The 17,618-nt window shown below is 43.1% G+C and overlaps 1 protein-coding gene across 1 annotated transcript in view; it reads right to left on the reverse strand.

Moving 5' to 3' along the window:
* The window catches only part of cibar1 (CBY1 interacting BAR domain containing 1), a 65,066-nt gene that overhangs the window by 10,741 nt on the left and 36,707 nt on the right, over window positions 1-17,618 (reverse strand). Inside the window, exon 7 of the mRNA XM_067979347.1 lies at window positions 3,427-3,540. Within this exon, the coding sequence (XP_067835448.1) occupies window positions 3,427-3,540 (114 nt within the window). The remainder of the gene's footprint in view (window positions 1-3,426; window positions 3,541-17,618) is intronic.

Consider the following 17,618-nt stretch of genomic DNA (forward strand, 5'->3'; position numbering starts at 1 on the left):
TACTGCATTAACAGTAGAAAACTATTAATCCATGGATTCAGGCCCCAAAAATATTTGATAATCAAACTTTTTCAATCAGGTACTATAAATGATGGCACTAGGTAGTGAGGTGATCATTGAAATTCCTGGAGAAATTGAAGATACTGGACCAGTAGCAGTGTGGGAAAAAAAATGAACGTCACCTATAACATTTATTCCTGGAACAGTAGGCTGTATTCATGGGAACCTGGGGAATTTGTAGAAAAGATTGTCTGCATGCAAATCTTACTTCTAGTTAAAGGAAGGAATACTAATCCTTTAAGGACTAAAGAACATACTTGAAACATTTTTTTAAACAATTCTAAATGAAAATGTTCTATATAAAAGAAAGATTTCTGTGATTTTTTTTTCAATATACCAAATAATACTAAAATGTGGTTGCTTTGTAGGAAGACTTAGCATCCAATTGTGCAATTGTAGAAGCCGTATGTATCGTGTACCTGAATTTAAATCTCAAGCCCTATTCCCCTAAAATCCAGATCAGGGAATTGATATCTAGACCTCCTCAGACAGAATGAAAACAATAAATAATAAAATAAGATAAAGTCAAAGGAATAAAGATACAAGAGGAGAAAAGGACTAATAACATGGTACATAAAGCATCTAAAGCTTCTATCAATACATGTCAAAATATCATGGTACTCATTCCCTCAAAAAATTTTAATTTTTCACATTTTTGTTATGACTTCTCAATACTGCCTGCTATGTCAGATGACAATGGCACACATGCAAAAGCTCAAAAGTTGCTTAAAAATTTAGCAATTCAAAAGTGGCAACTTGATCATTCTAGCCATGGACCTAGGCCAATGCTGGAATGGATCCATACTGGCAAAAGTGCATCGCTAGCCATGTGGGTGGACTGTTAGCTCAGCATGCTACAACCCTAATCAAGGTAATTTATCGAATACCAAGTGCCACCAGGATACCCAATTCTAGTAGCAACACTGGAAGGCAAATTATTATTACTTGACCAGTTTAAGAATTTATTTATGTTGGTTATTTAATGACATAAAATAACCAACAGATGCAATGTTGTACAATATGTACTCACTGTGCAACATATGCCCTTATATAATTGCTCATATGCATGCTAACTGAACTGATTTTATTCCACATGAACAGCTCTTACACTTCTACACAAATATTTTAGGCATGTATTTAATTTAAGGATCTCATTCATATATGCAAAATGACAACATTATCCATCAGCCTTCTGTCACAAGAATGGCAAACAATGATTACTAACAGAACAGAAAACAGAAAAGTTACAATCACGTAGATAAATAAAATTTTCTTAAAAAAAGGTATATCAGAATAATATTGAATTATCTCATCAAGCATGACTAATTTTGTTCTAGTCACTGAAAAAAAAATCAAAAGCTGGACTTATGTCAAACTTTATTTATGTAATTAGGTACAGATGTTAAAAAATTTGGGCACCAGCTCCAGAATCGGTGGTCAGCGATCAGAAGCAAATAAAAATGGCTACATTTTGCTTCAACCACATAAAACACTTAAGTAAGTAAAAATAATAAACTAGAGGATAAGGATGCAAAGTAATCTTTTATATATTAAAAACAATGAGTGGGTTACAAAGTTCCAACTGAAAATCCATTGAAAACTCTTATTTAAGGCTTTGTCTCTGGAGAAAGCCATTTTAAAAGTGTCAATACTTATCTGTAGTTACACCTTAGATGGCGTGATACAGCTCAGCCGTCTTAAAAAGGTCACATAACGTTAGGTTAGTAATTAGTTATTACTGATGCAGCACTGTGGCTGAATAATTGAGATTGGGGTGGTTCAATACCCAAGCCGATGGACGTCCGGACACCAACATTAGTTCAATTGTCCCACACAGACCTAAATTTGAGGAAGATCTTGGAAATCCCTGCAGAGCAACCTAGAAATAATGAACAGTGCACACCTCCTCCCATAATCCAGAAAGACGAATGACCATGTCCCCATCCCCGCATAAAGGAATATCTGCTATGGCAGATTCCAGCTCAGTGATATCTCAGTGCTCGGGTGAAGTCTGCTGTTCAGTGCCTGTTCTTCTGTGGTTGATGGAATTGTTAGCAACTCCATCTGCTAGTAAGATTCCTGTCTGGTCTTTGCCCCCACAAGGTAGAAACTGTGGCAAGCATTTTAAAGTGTCACCTCCTCAACTATCCTGATCACTGAGGTATTAATCAGGGCCTCCAAAGGAGAGAGGCGGGGTTAAGTGGTAGAGGAGGGAGAGGGGAATAGAAGGGGAAGGAGGTGGAGGGGGAGAGGAGTGAGGAGGGTGCTGGCAGAGGAGGGGGAAGGATGAGAGATAGCTGGGGCAAAGGAGAGATGGGGATAGTGGAACAGAAGGGGAGAATAGGAAGGGAGATAGGATGAAGGGCAAAGGGGGAACAATAACTTGCATTTATAAAATGCCTTTAACGTAGAAGAACGTCCCAAGGTGCTTCTCCGAGGTGTAATTAGAAATAAATATTCACCAAGCCAAAGGAGGAAGTATTAGGAAAGGTGGCCAAAAGCTTGGTGAGAGGTGGGTTTTAAGGAGGGTCTTAAAGGAAGAAAGGGAGGTGAAGAGGCAGAAAGGTTTTTAGGGGAATTCCAGAGCGTGAGGCTTAGGCGGCTGAAAGCATGGGCACCAATGATGAGGCAAAGGGAGGAAGGTATGCACAAGAGGCCAGAATCGGAGGATTGGATCGTCTGGGTTGGGCTAAGGGCTGGAGGAAGTTACAGAAGCGATGAAGGGATTTAAACATGAGGATGAGAATTTCAAATTTGAAACTTGGGGAGACAAAGGAATTTCCAATAGATATTAAAATGGAACATTGTAACCCACTCAGTGTTTGTAATATACAATAGATATTACAGTAATAAAGCTACTCTACATCTCAGAAATTACAGGACAGAAGAGGCCATTCAGATCATCACACCTGTTCCAGTGCCAGTTTCTTAAATAGAGATATCTATTTCAACCATGTTTCCTGCTCTTTTCCAGTCTCCCTTTAGGTTTACATACATTTTTGCAGATTTTATTTATTAATTCAGTGTGAATGTACAACATATAAATCATATGTAATGGACAATTTTCAGTGCAGCTATAATTTACTGGTATGAAATAAGAAATATTTAAAATGTTATTATTCCACCTAAATCATACTCACTAAGTCATTATTGGTTTAGCAGCTTATCCTAGAATTTGCTGACAATTTTGCATTCAGCCAAGACATTTTAGGTAATACCCACCACATAACTTAACCAGTTAATTTTGTTTCTGAACAAGAAGCCAGAAGTGGAAAACAGTAATATTTTTAAAATCAAAATTATGTGGTGGACATTGCCTTCTGAATCAATCACTATAGCCATAAAAACTTCAAAAATACAGCTTACCTCCATATCTGCCTCTTCATCAATATTCTGTATATGCTGATATGCATTGCTATAAACTTCCAAAGCTTTTGCATGGAATGCCATTTCAATTGTAACAAAGTCTCCAAAAATCTTCTATTTTAAGTAAACAAAAAAGAACCTGAGAAATCAATTCACCAAAGAGAAGCACAATCTGATGTGTCAGAACAGATCTGCTATACGATGTTAAAACAATACTTCCTGTATTATAAAACAGGATTACATTTAGTCTAAATCAAGTTGTCCCATAAAATGTGCAAGACATTTATACATAAAAACTGTTTTAAAATGTTGGCATATTGCTCTCAAACATCCAACATATATGGCTGACAACAAGGCTAAATTTAAGTTAAATAAAATTTATGCATGGCGATTTTCACGGAGGTATTTTCAATTGTATAATTTTATACAATGTACATGGCCCTGAACAGCATATGATACATGTCTGTTATTTTACACGTGTGAAATACACAACTTATTCATACACAGTGAAACCTGGATTATCCATACTCCCATTATCCATAAGAATCTTTGCAAGCAATGAGAGACTATCTGGATTTGGAACTGCCAAGTATTTTCTTTGTTTCAGAGCAAGGTCTGTAAAATCTAACCTGAACTACTTTTCCACAAACCACTGGCAGTTTAAAGAGGAATCAAACAGTTTGATGCTTATTAAACATTCAGCAGGTAGTAGCCTTAACAATAACAATTCTCATAAGCATTCTGCAAGATCGATGCAAAAATGATAACTCACTGGTACTACCCAAATGAGCCAAAGTCTTCCACTATATAGTAGAAATAAATAATCCTTCCAAGACCACATCACAATAATCACTTCATTCATTTACTTCTCATTCAACTAAACAAACTGATGTCATTCTGAATAGCTCAACAAGAACTCCATCCAAGCATTCTGAGGTACTACACACTACTCTGCACTATGCCAAAATCAAAAATTACCATCTGTTTATCCTTCACATTAACTTAAATATTGCTATGGCACCAAAACAAAATACGAGTTGCTTTTAAGGCTGATTGCACAACTAGTATTTTTAGAAGATAAATCTAAGTAAGAGAGTAGAAATTGCTTGACGTAACTGTTTTATAATTGAGATCCTAAGGCGACTCTTTTGCTATTGGCCCATAAGGTGGAATGCATATTGACTTTACCCAGCAGTTCTACATCAGTCAACCGATAAAGGTATGCATTATTTGACCCATTAGAAATGATTTATGGTTAGAAATGATTTACCCAACTTTATAGTAACCTTTAGTCCTACAGACAGAATTTCCAATAACGCTGGAAATGTAAAATTCATGCTCGGTCTTTGAGGGATACAACGCCAGGCAAAAATTTCAGCACCTTTAAGGGAAAGGTGAGATTTTGAAAATTTGACCCAAGAATTTGAGCACAGTATTAATCAAAATACCATTTAAATACAAACCTACTATAACAGCTTGAACCGCAGTTACCTGGCACACTTAAAACCAACAAACTGCAATGGAATGACTGATTAGTTAATCCTATGACTGAATGTATCAGTAGAAAGATCTCAGAAAATTGGTCACTAACACCATCGCGCCAATGTTTCTAGGTTTAAAGAGAACAAACAAAATAGTGGGCTGTATAGTAAAGGGTACAGCATATAGATCAAAGAGGTGTTTTTTATTCTTGTTAAGACTGCATCTGAAGTAAGGTCACTTGAATCAAAGTGTGTAGATTCTTCGTTGGCCCTGAAAGGAACTATATCTGCTTTTAAGGGTTGGTGTCAAATAGTATTTAGGTCCAGGATTGACTTACGGCCACATGTAAGAGTACATTCAAAATTCTCTTCCAGGAAAGTCAGCCTTGAAACTGTTATGTTCTTCATGATTTTTATTGGTTTCTGACAGTATGGGGTCAATTTTCGGATGGCCGAGCAGGTGCGTTCGTGGCGGGGGGTGGGGGCTGCTAAAATTGGGGATTCCCGGGGCTGGTCCGGAGCCCGGCTCCAACCTGCTCACTTCCGGGTTCCCCAATGACTAGCTTAGATATGCGTGCAGCCCCTGCATGCGGGACTCCCACCGGCAATTAAAGCCGATGGGATCCCAATTAAAGCAATTAATTACATAGTTCAGGTCGTTTGCTGATTGGGAGGATATTTTAGGAGATGTAGGATTTTCATGTCAACAGAGCATGTTTCCCGTACTGGGGGAAACACTCCCAGTTAAAACAGACGTGTTGCAGCCACCAGCCAGTGGGAGTTGCAAAGGTCCGTTTGACAGGCGGAGGAGACTCTCACTCATTGCAGGAGGCCACTCTGTCACGTTGGACAAAGTTTGGCCTGCACCACCCTCCTCCTAACACTAAAATTCACCAACTTGGAACCTCAACTCCGGTGTGCAGATACATTTACCTACCTTGCGGACCCCCTCAAACGTACATCTTCCGGATGGGGGCCGCGATAGCTGCGGTCATGACCTCATCGGAGGACGAACAGCATCACCTTGCTGGCCACCTCTGACACGTGGAGCTCCACAACACAGTGCTGTGACACATTCACCTGCACAGCAGGAGGGAGGGCAACTGCAGAGAGAGATGCATCGCAGAAGGCACCACCCTCGCCACAGGGTCGACAGACTGAGGCTCAGCTTCCTGGACCTCTCTGAGGAGCAGTGCACACGGAGGCCGAGAGTCACTAGACATATAGTCATGGACATCTGCAGCCTCCTTGATGCCGAGCTGCTCCCGGCTGGCCCGAGCATCATCATCTTACCTGTCGCTGTCAAAGTCACCACTGCCCTCAACAACTTCTCCTCCGCATCCTTCCAGGGTGCCACCGGGGACGTCGCTGGCGTCTCTCAGTCGTCTGCTTAAAAGAGCCCTGCAAATACACCTACACCCACTCTGCAATGACACAATGGGTGGTATCAGGTGTGGGTCTTCATGGTGATCCTCAGGAAAGGGAATTATTGCACAAACCAGACAAAATTTGCAAAGACGTGGCAGTAGTGGTGATAACAAAATTTAATGTGGTTGGCAAAACAAACAAAACTAAATGAGAAACATGACATTCCGTCATACACCCTTGTGCATGCCCTTTGTGCTCACAAAACCTTAGCCTTACGTTTACGGGAACCCCTACTTTGTGCTAGCCCTTGGCTTCAGCAGAGGTAGTGCCAGGTTGCTCTTGTCCATGCCCTGACCGATGAGATGCATTGCGTGGACGCCCTCCGGGTTTTGGTGCTCGTGACAGTCCCTCCAAAGACTGCTTCACCTGCAACTGTGTAGGGGCAGACTCAACCATCTGGAGAGGAAGCAGCATTGCGGGTACTGGTTGAGAGGGCGCACAACGGGTATGACGTGGGAGCGCTTTAGTGGTGTCCCCGCTTCCACGTCCCCTTTCGCCATCATCCTTCTCCTGGGCCAGGCCCACATCACTCCTTTCACCCTGCTGGACGACAGTTTGGAGGACTTGTGTGAAGCCTTGGAAGGCCAGTTGTAACGTATCGGTCAGCCTGTTTAAGGCGGCAGAATGTTGCTTACCCTGAATCCAAACGGCCATTGTCAGGGCCTGAATGGACTCATTGTTGAGCCGTGCTTGAAGCTCGATGGAGGCTAGCCTTCCCTCCACCACAGACATTCCCACACCTATCTGCGACACTATCTCAGAGATGCCTTCACGGCCCCGTGACAGTATTCTACTCATGCAGGAGTTGGACTCCTCCATCCTCTGCGTGATGGTGGAGAGTGCGCTTGGCAACTGTTCCAGTACCTCGGCAATGTGCTGCTGCCCATTGATGACTCTCCTTTTCATGGCTGGCCCCAGCATCTGGGTCCAGCTGAGCATAGCCTGGAGAAGAGTGCTCCCACCGAAGCGGACTCTCCACAGCTGCCCCTGCCACCAGGGTCTGCTCGTGCTCACATGTGCATGGTGACTCACCATGTGCAAGCCCAACTAAGTAAGGACAGGGACACACCGAGGTGTGTGCATCTGCACTGGTGGATGGCTGGCTCAGATGTGACGATGCACCCTCAGAGGCCGGCAGGTCCTCTGAGGAATCGCCCTCTACAGTCATGGCGGTCGCAGGTGGCCCTGCAAGAGAACAGAAAGCAATATTAAGCATGTGGACAGATGTTGAGGTGCTGCAGATGCCAAGTGATGCTAAGATCATTCACTATCATGAATGCTGAGTGTTAGATTTCTGTTACCAGCCGCTTGTGCATTCCCAGTCTCGGCGTCCGCCACGGACAGGCACTCCAGCGTCCGGCTTATTTCTATTGCCTGCTGCTCCGCGTCCGTTAGGACCACCTGGTGTGGCGGGCCCCCTCCGGTCCTTGCCCTCTCCCGGGCATTCTGGTATCTCTTCCCCTATCAAGACAAAACACAGAGAGGCGTGATTGAGAGATTGTTGCATGGTGACCCGCTGCATGCATTGGTGTGGGTGACCGTGAGGGAGATGCATGGGAGGGTGCGTTTGAGACATAGCCATGAGATTGTATGAGGATTGGGTTGCGTGGTAGTGTTCGAATGGGAACTGGGGCAGTGAGTACGTGCAGGCAAGGTGAGGATGATGGTTGAGTGAATGTGAGGAGGATGGTTGAGTGAATGTGAGGAGTGATGCGAGAGTGCTGTGGTGGCAGTGCAGAAGGAGTTGTGTGGTGGTGGAGGTGATGCGGAAGGCGGAGTGTGGGAGAATGCGTAAGTATACTCACTTTGGCTGACCTGGTTAGGTCAGTAAAGCACTTCCTGCACTGGACCCAGGTTTGAGCGATATTGCTGCTGCTGCTGACCTCCTCTGCCACCTCGAGCCAGGCCTTCTTGGCGGTAGAGGCAGGCCAATTCCTCCCGTCTGATGGGAAAAACGTTTCCCTCCTCCTCCTGACCCCATCGAGCAGCACCTGGAGTGAGGAGTCTGGGAACCTTGGAGCAGCCTTGCCTCTGGCCTGCTCCATGCTGCCAATATGGTTGTTTACTGCAGGAGGAGCATTGAAGGACGGCCCCTTTAAATAGGGCTCCTCCTGCTGACAGCCTGTTACCCACGCGCCCAGTCGACCCCCCGCTGGCAACCCGCCTCCCTCCTAATATTGGGCCCCATGTGTCAAGACTTGCTTTTCTCAGCCTCAATTTATGTGTACTTTCTCCAATCTAGTTTATTGTATTTGCTCTTCGTGATGCAGTCTCCTCTACACTGGCAGACTAAACACAGATTGGGTGACTGTTTTGCTGAACACATGTTCTGTATGCAAGCATGACCTCCCAGTGACTTGCCACTTTAACGTCCCCTCCCATTCCCACATCTTTCAGCTCTTACACTGTTCCAACATTTCAGGTGTAGATTCAAAACACAGTTCTGGAGGGGCAGTGGGTCTGCATCAGGGACGAGTGAAACTATTCTGATTCTACCATTTTCTGTTTTCATTCCAGACCTCCTGCATGTACAATTTTTGTTCCTCCAATTACCTCAACTTTCTTGACTTTTTCCTTGGGTAGCCCTTGCTCATGTCTTTTCATCATTTTAGCTAAATCCACATTCTTTTAATGTATTTTCATTGCTGGAGTTTTTTTTATATCATCTAACAGTTCTTGCTTTTCTGTTAAGCAGTTTGCATGTAATTCAACTCATTCACATCCTCCCTGTGATTGGAGTATCTGTTGGTTCTCCCCCAACCACCAGACTTTGATTTCTCAGTTCTACCAATTTGCTTTCTTGCTGTCACAAAAATGTACTTTCTGCCTATACTGATTTTTAACTTGTATTTTGTATTGCTAGAAACAGTATGTAAGGGTTTAACACCCAAGATCACACAAAGCATTTCTCAACAGCAAAAATATCAGCTCAGACTAGGCAGGTTGGCTGCAATGGCTTCGAAAATTTTTAAGACAAATAAATGTTAATTGTTTAATTAACCAAGTCCATCACATTCAATCACAAACATCCTGGCTATTGTCAAAAATAGCTCAATATTAATGAATGGCTGCTGCCTTAATGAAATTATGAGATGGAGTTGTCTATTGCCTTTTGGTACAGATCAAAGAATCAGTCCCTGACTGTGGTTGTGGGTTTGTTTGACAGCAGTATCCGAGACCTTTGGAAAGGGGACAGGGTCACTTATTTGATGTAGTCCTCTCTGACTGACAGTTCGGTGGCCGGGGGTCTCCAATCACCGGTTTATACTAGGCTTCATGTGTTCAGTCTACAGTCAACTTACAGTCAGTAGCATGGGAATTCCATTTAAATTTAATGCCAGCCAGTGGAAAGGCAGCTCACCACCACCTTCTCAAGGGCAATTAGAGATGAGCAATAAATGCTGGCCTTGCCAGCGACACCCACATCCCATGAACGAATAAAAAAAATGGTAGCCTAATCCACAGTGTAAGACGTGAATTTATGATTTAGAGACTATGTTTAGAGTGAAAGTGAGTGACGTCTTAATTATTTTTATGTACTGAGGAGAGTAATGTATGATTAACTATTTTATGCCATTTACTTCTGTAAATAAAACTATTTGTTGATTCAGAGTGTAGTCAGATTATATGTTCAGTCCATTTTTTTTAAAAAAAGAGATGAGAATCACATGGTAGCACATAAGAACATAAGAAATTGGAGCAGGAGTAGGCCAATCGGCCCCTCGAGCCTGCTCCGCCATTCAATAAGATCATGGCTGATCTGATCCCAACCACAAATCTAAAGAACACAAGAAGTCGGAGCAGGACCCGGCCACATAGCCCCTGGGCCCTCTCCGCCACCCACAGGGCATTGACCGATCCGAACTCAGCTTCATGTCCAATTTCCTGCCCGCTCCCCATAACCCCTAATTCCCTTTACTTCTAGGAAACTGTCTATTTCTGTTTTAAATTTATCTAATGATGTAGCTTCCACAGCTTCCTGGGGCAGCAAATTCCACAGACCGACCACCCTCTGAGTGAAGAAGTTTCTCCTCATCTCAGTTTTGAAAGAGCAGCCCCTTATTCTAAGATTATGCCCCCTAGTTCTAGTTTCACCCATCTTTGGGAACATCGTTACTGCATCCACCCGATCAAGACCCTTCACAATCTTATATGTTTCAATAAGATCGCCTCTCATTCTTCTGAACTCCAATGAGTAGAGTCCCAATCTACTCAACCTCTCCTCATATGTCCGCCCCCTCATCCCCGGGATTAACCGAGTGAACCTTCTTTGTACTGCCTCGAGAGCAAGTATGTCTTTTCTAAAGTATGGAGACCAAAACTGTATGCAGTATTCCAGGTGCGGTCTCACCAATACCTTATATAACTGCAGCAATACCTCCCTGTTTTTATATTCTATCCCCCTAGCAATAAAAGCCAACATTCCGTTGGCTTTCTTGATCACCTGCTGCACCTGCATACCAACTTTTTGATTTTCTTGCACTAGGACCCCCAGATCCCTTTGTACTGCACTACTTTCCAGTCTCTCGCCATTAAGAAAATAACTTGCTCTCTGATTTTTCCTGCCAAAGTGCATAACCTCACATTTTCCAATATTATATTGCATCTGCCAAATCTCCGCCCACTCACCCAGCCTGTCTATATCCCCTTGCAGGTTTTTTATGTCCTCCTCACTCTCTACTTTCCCTCCCATCTTTGTATCATCTGCAAATTTTGATATGTTGCACTCGGTCCCCTCCTCCAAATCGTTAATATAGATTGTAAAGAGTTGGGGACCCAGCACCGACCCCTGTGGAACACCACTGGTTACTGGTTGCCAGTCCGAAAATGAACCATTTATCCCAACTCTCTGCTTCCTGTTTGATAACCAATCCTCCACCCATGCCAGAATATTACCCCCAATCCCGTGATTTTTTATCTTAAGTAATAATCTTTTATGTGGCACCTTGTCGAATGCCTTCTGGAAGTCTAAATACACTACGTCCACTGGTTCCCCTTTATCCACCCTATACGTTATATCCTCGAAGAACTCAAGCAAATTTGTCAGACATGACTTCCCCTTCATAAAGCCATGCTGACTTTGTCCTATTAAATTATGCTTATCTAAATGTTCCGTTACTGTCTCCTTAATAATAGACTCCAAAATTTTACCCACCACAGATGTTAAGCTAACTGGCCTATAATTTCCAGCCTTCTGCCTACTACCCTTTTTAAATAACGGTGTTACATTAGCAGTTTTCCAATCTGCCGGGACCTCTCCTGAGTCCAGGGAATTTTGGAAAACTATCACCAAAGCATCCACAATCCCTACTGCCACTTCCCTCAAGACCCTAGGATGGAAGCCATCAGGTCCAGGGGATTTATCCGCCTTGAGTCCCATTATTTTACTGAGTACCATCTCTTGAGTGATTTTAATCGTATTTAGCTCCTCCCCCCCCGAGAGTCCCCTGTTTGTCCAGTGTTGGGATATTCTTAGTGTCCTCTACTGTAAAGACTGAAACAAAATATTTGTTCAGCATTTTTGCCATCTCCATGTTTCCCACCATTAATTTCCCGGTCTCATCCTCTAAGGGACCTATGTTTGCCTTAGCCACCCTTTTTCTTTTTATATAACTATAGAAACTCTTGCTATCTGTTTTTATATTTTTTGCTAATTTCTTTTCATAATCTAACTTCCCTTTCTTAATCAATCCTTTCGTTACTTTTTGCTGTCTTTTGAAGAATTCCCAATCTTCTATCCTCCCACTAAGTTTGGCTACCTTATATGTCCTTGTTTTTAGTCGGATACTATCCTTGATTTCTTTACTTAGCCACGGGTGGCTGTCATTTCTTTTACACCCTTTTTTCCTCAGTGGAATATATTTATTTTGAAAGTTGTAAAATAACTCCCTAAATGAACACCACTGCTCATGTACCGTCTTACCCTTTAATCTATTTTCCCAGTCCACTTTAATCAATTCCGCTCTCATACCATCATAGTCTCCTTTATTCAAGCTCAGTACGCTTGTTTGAGAATCAACCTTCTCACCCTCTAATTGGATATGGAATTCAACCATGTTGTGGTCGCTCGTTCCAAGGGGATCCTTAACTAGGACATTATTAATTAATCCTGACTCATTACACAGGACCAGGTCCAAGGTTGCCTGCCCCCTTGTAGGATCAGTTACATACTGCTCAAGAAATCCATCCCTGATGCACTCAATGAACTCGTCCTCAAGGCTGCTCTGCCCAATTTGATTTGTCCAGTTAATATGATAATTAAAATCCCCCATAATTATGGCTGTTCCCTTATTACATGCCCCGACTATCTCCTGATTAATACTTCTTCCAGCAGAGTTGCAACTATTAGGAGGCCTATATACTACGCCCACTAATGTTTTTTTTCCCTTATTATTCCTTATCTCCACCCAAACTGTTTCATTATCTTGATGCTTTGTCCCAATATCATTTCTCTGTATTACAGTGATTCCTTCCTTTATTAACATAGCCACCCCACCTCCCCTTCCTTCCTGCCTGTCCTTCCTGATTGTTAAATACCCTGGCATATTTAATTCCCAGTCGTTGTCACCCTGCAGCCATGTTTCTGTAATGGCCACAAGATCATACCCATACGTAGTTATTTGTGCCGTTAACTCGTCCATTTTATTACGAATGCTACGTGCATTCAGATAAAGAACTTTCAAATCTGTTTTGTGACGCTTAGTTCCTGCTTTTTCCTTTTTTAACACTTTACCTATTACTCCATACCTTCTGTCCCTTCCTGTTACGCTTTCCTCTCTCTCCCTGCTCAGGTTCCCAACCCCCTGCCACTTTAGTTTAAACCCTCCCCAACAGCACTAGCAAACACTCCTCCTAGGACAGCGGTCCCGGCCCTGCCCAGGTGCAGACCGTCCGGTTTGTACTGGTCCCACCTCCCCCAGAACCGTTTCCAGTGTCCCAGGAATTTGAATCCCTCCCCCTTGCACCATTCCTCTAGCCACGTATTCATTTGAAATATCCTCCTATTTCTACTCTGACTAGCACGTGGCACTGGCAGCAATCCTGAGATTACTACCTTTGAGGTCCTATTTTTTAATTTACCTCCTAACTCCCTATATTCTGCTTTTGATACATTCCAGTAGCTGATGTACAGAGTAAGAGTTTTCTGTTCTGATCCCTGAGTTTACTATCATTTATCTAGATATCGGAAAAGAAAAAGGATGCATTCCAGAACGTAGAAGTCATGGGGTCCGCTTGTAGGAATGCATGGTGATGCTGAACCTGAGAAAATATGTTGCATAAAATCTCCAAAACGTGACACCTATCTACAGCTTCGGTTCTGACAATTAATCTGTCCTTTCTTTTAACAGATTTTAACAAATCTGTCATGATTTCCAGAAATTTCTATTTTTGTTTCACAATTCCAGCATTTGCAGTTTTTAAAAAAAATGTATCCATCCAAGATTAGATGCCTTTTGACCATCAAACACAAATGACAACTGTCTTGATTATGTTAAAAAAATAAGTGTTAAAAAGCTGCTTCTTCCTCCTCTAAGTCAGAAAATCTTAACCTCTGAATGGCCTGGCTGAAATAGATGCAGATGAAATTTCCAGTATCAAAGACTGAGCTGTTGGGCTTCAGAACAATTAACTGAAAAGCTACATTTGAGTAGGTGCATTGAGGTAAGTCCTTCATAATGCAGAAGTTTACCAACAGTGGTGTGGCATCTTCATTCAAGGATTATTTAGAGCTGATTCCAGCTCTTTATTGTCTGAGGACATTAGCAGTGGTCAAAATTTGATTTAAGCAAATAATCTCTAAGAAATAAACAAGAAAATGTCCCAAGGTGATTCATAGAGGAATAAAGGGAAAAAATGGATGCTGAGCCAAAGGAGCTATTAGAAGGTGTTATCAAAAGCTTTATCAAAGAGATGGGTTTTAAAGAGGATCTTAAAGGAAGGGAGGGTTATGGAGAGACAGTGGAGTTTAGGACGGAATGCCAGCGTGAGGCTTAAGAGGTTGAAAGCATGGCCGAGGTTGAAGGCATGGCCGGGGAAAGGCACAAGTGGGCAGAGTCAGCGCAATAGAGTTCTGGGGAAGGGAGGTTTATAGGGCTGAATGAGGTTAGAAAGATAGGGAGGGGCAAGGCTCTAGAGGGATTTAAATACAAGGATGAGAATTTTAAATTGAGGGATGAGGGATCGGACCCAACATCGGTAAGTGAGGACATGGTGAGGGTCAGGGTTCGGGGAGCAATGTTTTGGGTGAGCTGACGTTTACGGAAGATTCCCAGGAGGATATTGGGGTCATTTGAGTCTGAAGGTTGAGAACAGTCTGGTTCAGCCTGAGACAACGACCTGGGAGGGCAATGGAGTTGGCAGGGTATTTGGTTTGTAATGGGAGCTGAAGGGGATGGCATGGTAAACCTTGTCGAAGACTAAAGAAAGGTCAAGCAGAACAAGGAGAGATAATCACCACGGTCACAGTCATTGAGAATGCCATTCGTGACTTTGGGTAGGACTGTTTTGGTGTGAGAGGGGGAGAAATCTGATTGGAGGGATTCGAATGGAGTTACAGGAGAGATGGGCACAAATCAGGGAGAAAACAATGTATTCAATTACGTTGACTAGGAAAGGGAGGTAGTTTGCTAGGACAGTGGGATCAAGAATGGCTTTTTTTAAAAAAAGAGGAAAAGGAACAATTTGCAATGTCAGCTAGCATGGGGTACAGGAAGGCAAATTGAGTGGTCAGATGTTTAATGTGAATGAGGTTGAGGGTGGATGGTGTAGGTCTCATGGATGAGAGGAGCTTCGACTGGGGAAGGGGAGATGGTTGAGAAACTAGAGAATCGGGCGTTCAGGGCTAGCATAGAGGGAACTAGGGGGTGAACGTTTGGTTTGGCGGGCAAGGGAGAGGCAGTTGAATGGATGGTCTCTACCTTAAGTGACAAAAAAAATCCATGAACTCCTTCCACTTGTTAGGGATGAGAGTTCAGGGGGAAAAGGAGAGGGGTTTAAAGAGGCAGCTGGTAGCGGAGAAAAGGAATCTGGGGTTATCTTTATCCTCCAGAATTATCCTTCGAGAAGTGGGCAGTTTTAGCAAAGGAGAGTGAGGTTCAGTAGAGCTTAATGTGCTTGATATTTATTGCCGTTATTCTGGCATTGACTGGTACATGCCAGGAATTAATTACCTAGAACAGGATCTCTTATGCAGTGGAGCAGATGATAGAACCATAGAAAAGATACAACACAGAAGGGGGCTATTCGGCGCATCGTGTCCGCGCCGGCTCGAGGAACAACCAGATGCCCATTCCAATCCCACCTTCTAGCACCCGGTCCAGAGCCCTGGAGCTTACAGCACTTTAGGTGCAGGTCCAGGTACGCAGCGAATTCTATATACCCACCGCCCTCTGGGTAAAAAAGTTTTCCTCATGTCCTTCTAATCCTTCCGCAAATCAGCTTAAATCTATGTCCTCTAGTTCTTGAACTCCCCGCTAGAGGAAACAGGTACTTCCTGTCTACTCTATCTGGGCCCCTCATAACTTTGTACACCTCAATCAAGTCACCCCTCAGCCTCCTCTGCTCCAAAGAAAACAACCCCAGCCTATCCAATCTCTCCTCGTAGCTGCAATTTTCAAGTCCTGGAAACATTCTTGTAAATCTTCTCTGCACTCTCTCCAGAGCAATTACGTCCTTCCTGTAATGTGGTGACCAGAACTGCGTACAATACTCCAGGTGTGGCCTTACCAGCATTTTATACTGTTCCATCATTACATCCCTACTTTTATATTCTATACCTCGGCTAATAACAGACAGCATTCCGTATGCCTTCTTCACAACCTTATCTACTTGTACTGCCACCTTCAGGGACCTGTGCACATGCACTCCAAGGTCGCTCACTTCCTCTACCCCTCTCAATATATTCCCTTTTACTGTTTGCCCTCCCTAAGTGCATTACCTCACACTTCTCCGGGTTGAACTCCATTTGCCACTTTTCTGCCCATTCCACCAACCCATTGATATCTTCTTGGAGTCTACAGCTATCCTCTTCACTATCAACTACACGGCCAATTTTTGTGTCGTCTGCAAATTTGTCAATCATGCCCCCTACATTCAAGTTCAGATCATTAATCTATACCACAAACAGCAAGGGACCCAACACTGAGCCCTGTGGCACACCAATGGAAATGGATTTCCATTCGCAAAGATATCCATCGACTTTTGCCCTTTGTTTCCTGTTACTGAGCCAATTTTGGATACAATTTGCCACATTTCCCTGTATTCCATGGGCTTTTACCTTTCTGACCAGTCTGCCATGTGGGACCTTGTCAAATGCCTTACTAAATTCCATGTAGACAACATCCACTGCACTACCCTCATCAATCCTCCTACTCACTTCCTCAAAGAATTCAATCAGATTTGTAAGGCAGGACCTTCCCTGAACAAATCCATGCTGACTATCCCTGAATAAACCATGCCTTTCCAAGTGACAGTTTACCTATCTCTCAGTATTGATTCTAATAGTTTGCCCACCACCGAGGAAAGACAGACCGGCCTATAATTGTTCGGCCTTTCCCTCGTATCCTTTTTAAACAATGGTACTACGTTTGCAGTCTTCCAGTCCTCCGGTACCTCCCCTATATCTAGTGAGGATTGGAAAATGATCCTCAGAGCATCTGCTATTTCCTCCCTGGCTTCCTTCAATAGTCTAGGAAACAATCCATCTGGCCCTGGTGACTTATCAACTTTCAAGGATTCCAATCCTTCTAGTACTTCCTCTCTCATTAGGTTTACCTTATCCAATATTTCACACCTCTCATCTTTAACTACTACGTCCGGATCATCCCTTTCCTTTGTGAATACGGAGACAAAATATTCATTTAAAACCCTACCCACATCCCCTGCTTCTACACACAAGTTACCCTTATCATCCCTGATAGGTCCCACCTTTTCCTTAGCTATCCTCTTGTTCTTAATGTACTGATAAAACATCTTTGGGTTTTCTTTAATCTTACTAGCTAATATTTTTTCATGCCCTCTCTTTGCTTTCCTTATTTCCTTTTTTACGTCATCCCTGTACTTTCTGTACTTCTCTAGGCTTTCTGCAGTATTTAGTTTTCTGTGACAGTCATAAGCTTTCTTTTTCTGCTTTATCTTGCCCCGTATACTTCTAGACAACCAGGGGGCTCTAAATTTGGCAGTGCCACCCTTTTTCTTTGAGGGGACGTGTCTGCATTGTACCCGTAGAATTTCACTTTTTAGTGCCTCCCACTGGCTTGCCACTGATTTCTCCTCAAGTGGTTG

The sequence above is a fragment of the Heptranchias perlo genome, chromosome 3 (genome assembly GCF_035084215.1).
Source record: "Heptranchias perlo isolate sHepPer1 chromosome 3, sHepPer1.hap1, whole genome shotgun sequence".
Classification (NCBI taxonomy): Eukaryota; Metazoa; Chordata; class Chondrichthyes; order Hexanchiformes; family Hexanchidae; genus Heptranchias; species Heptranchias perlo.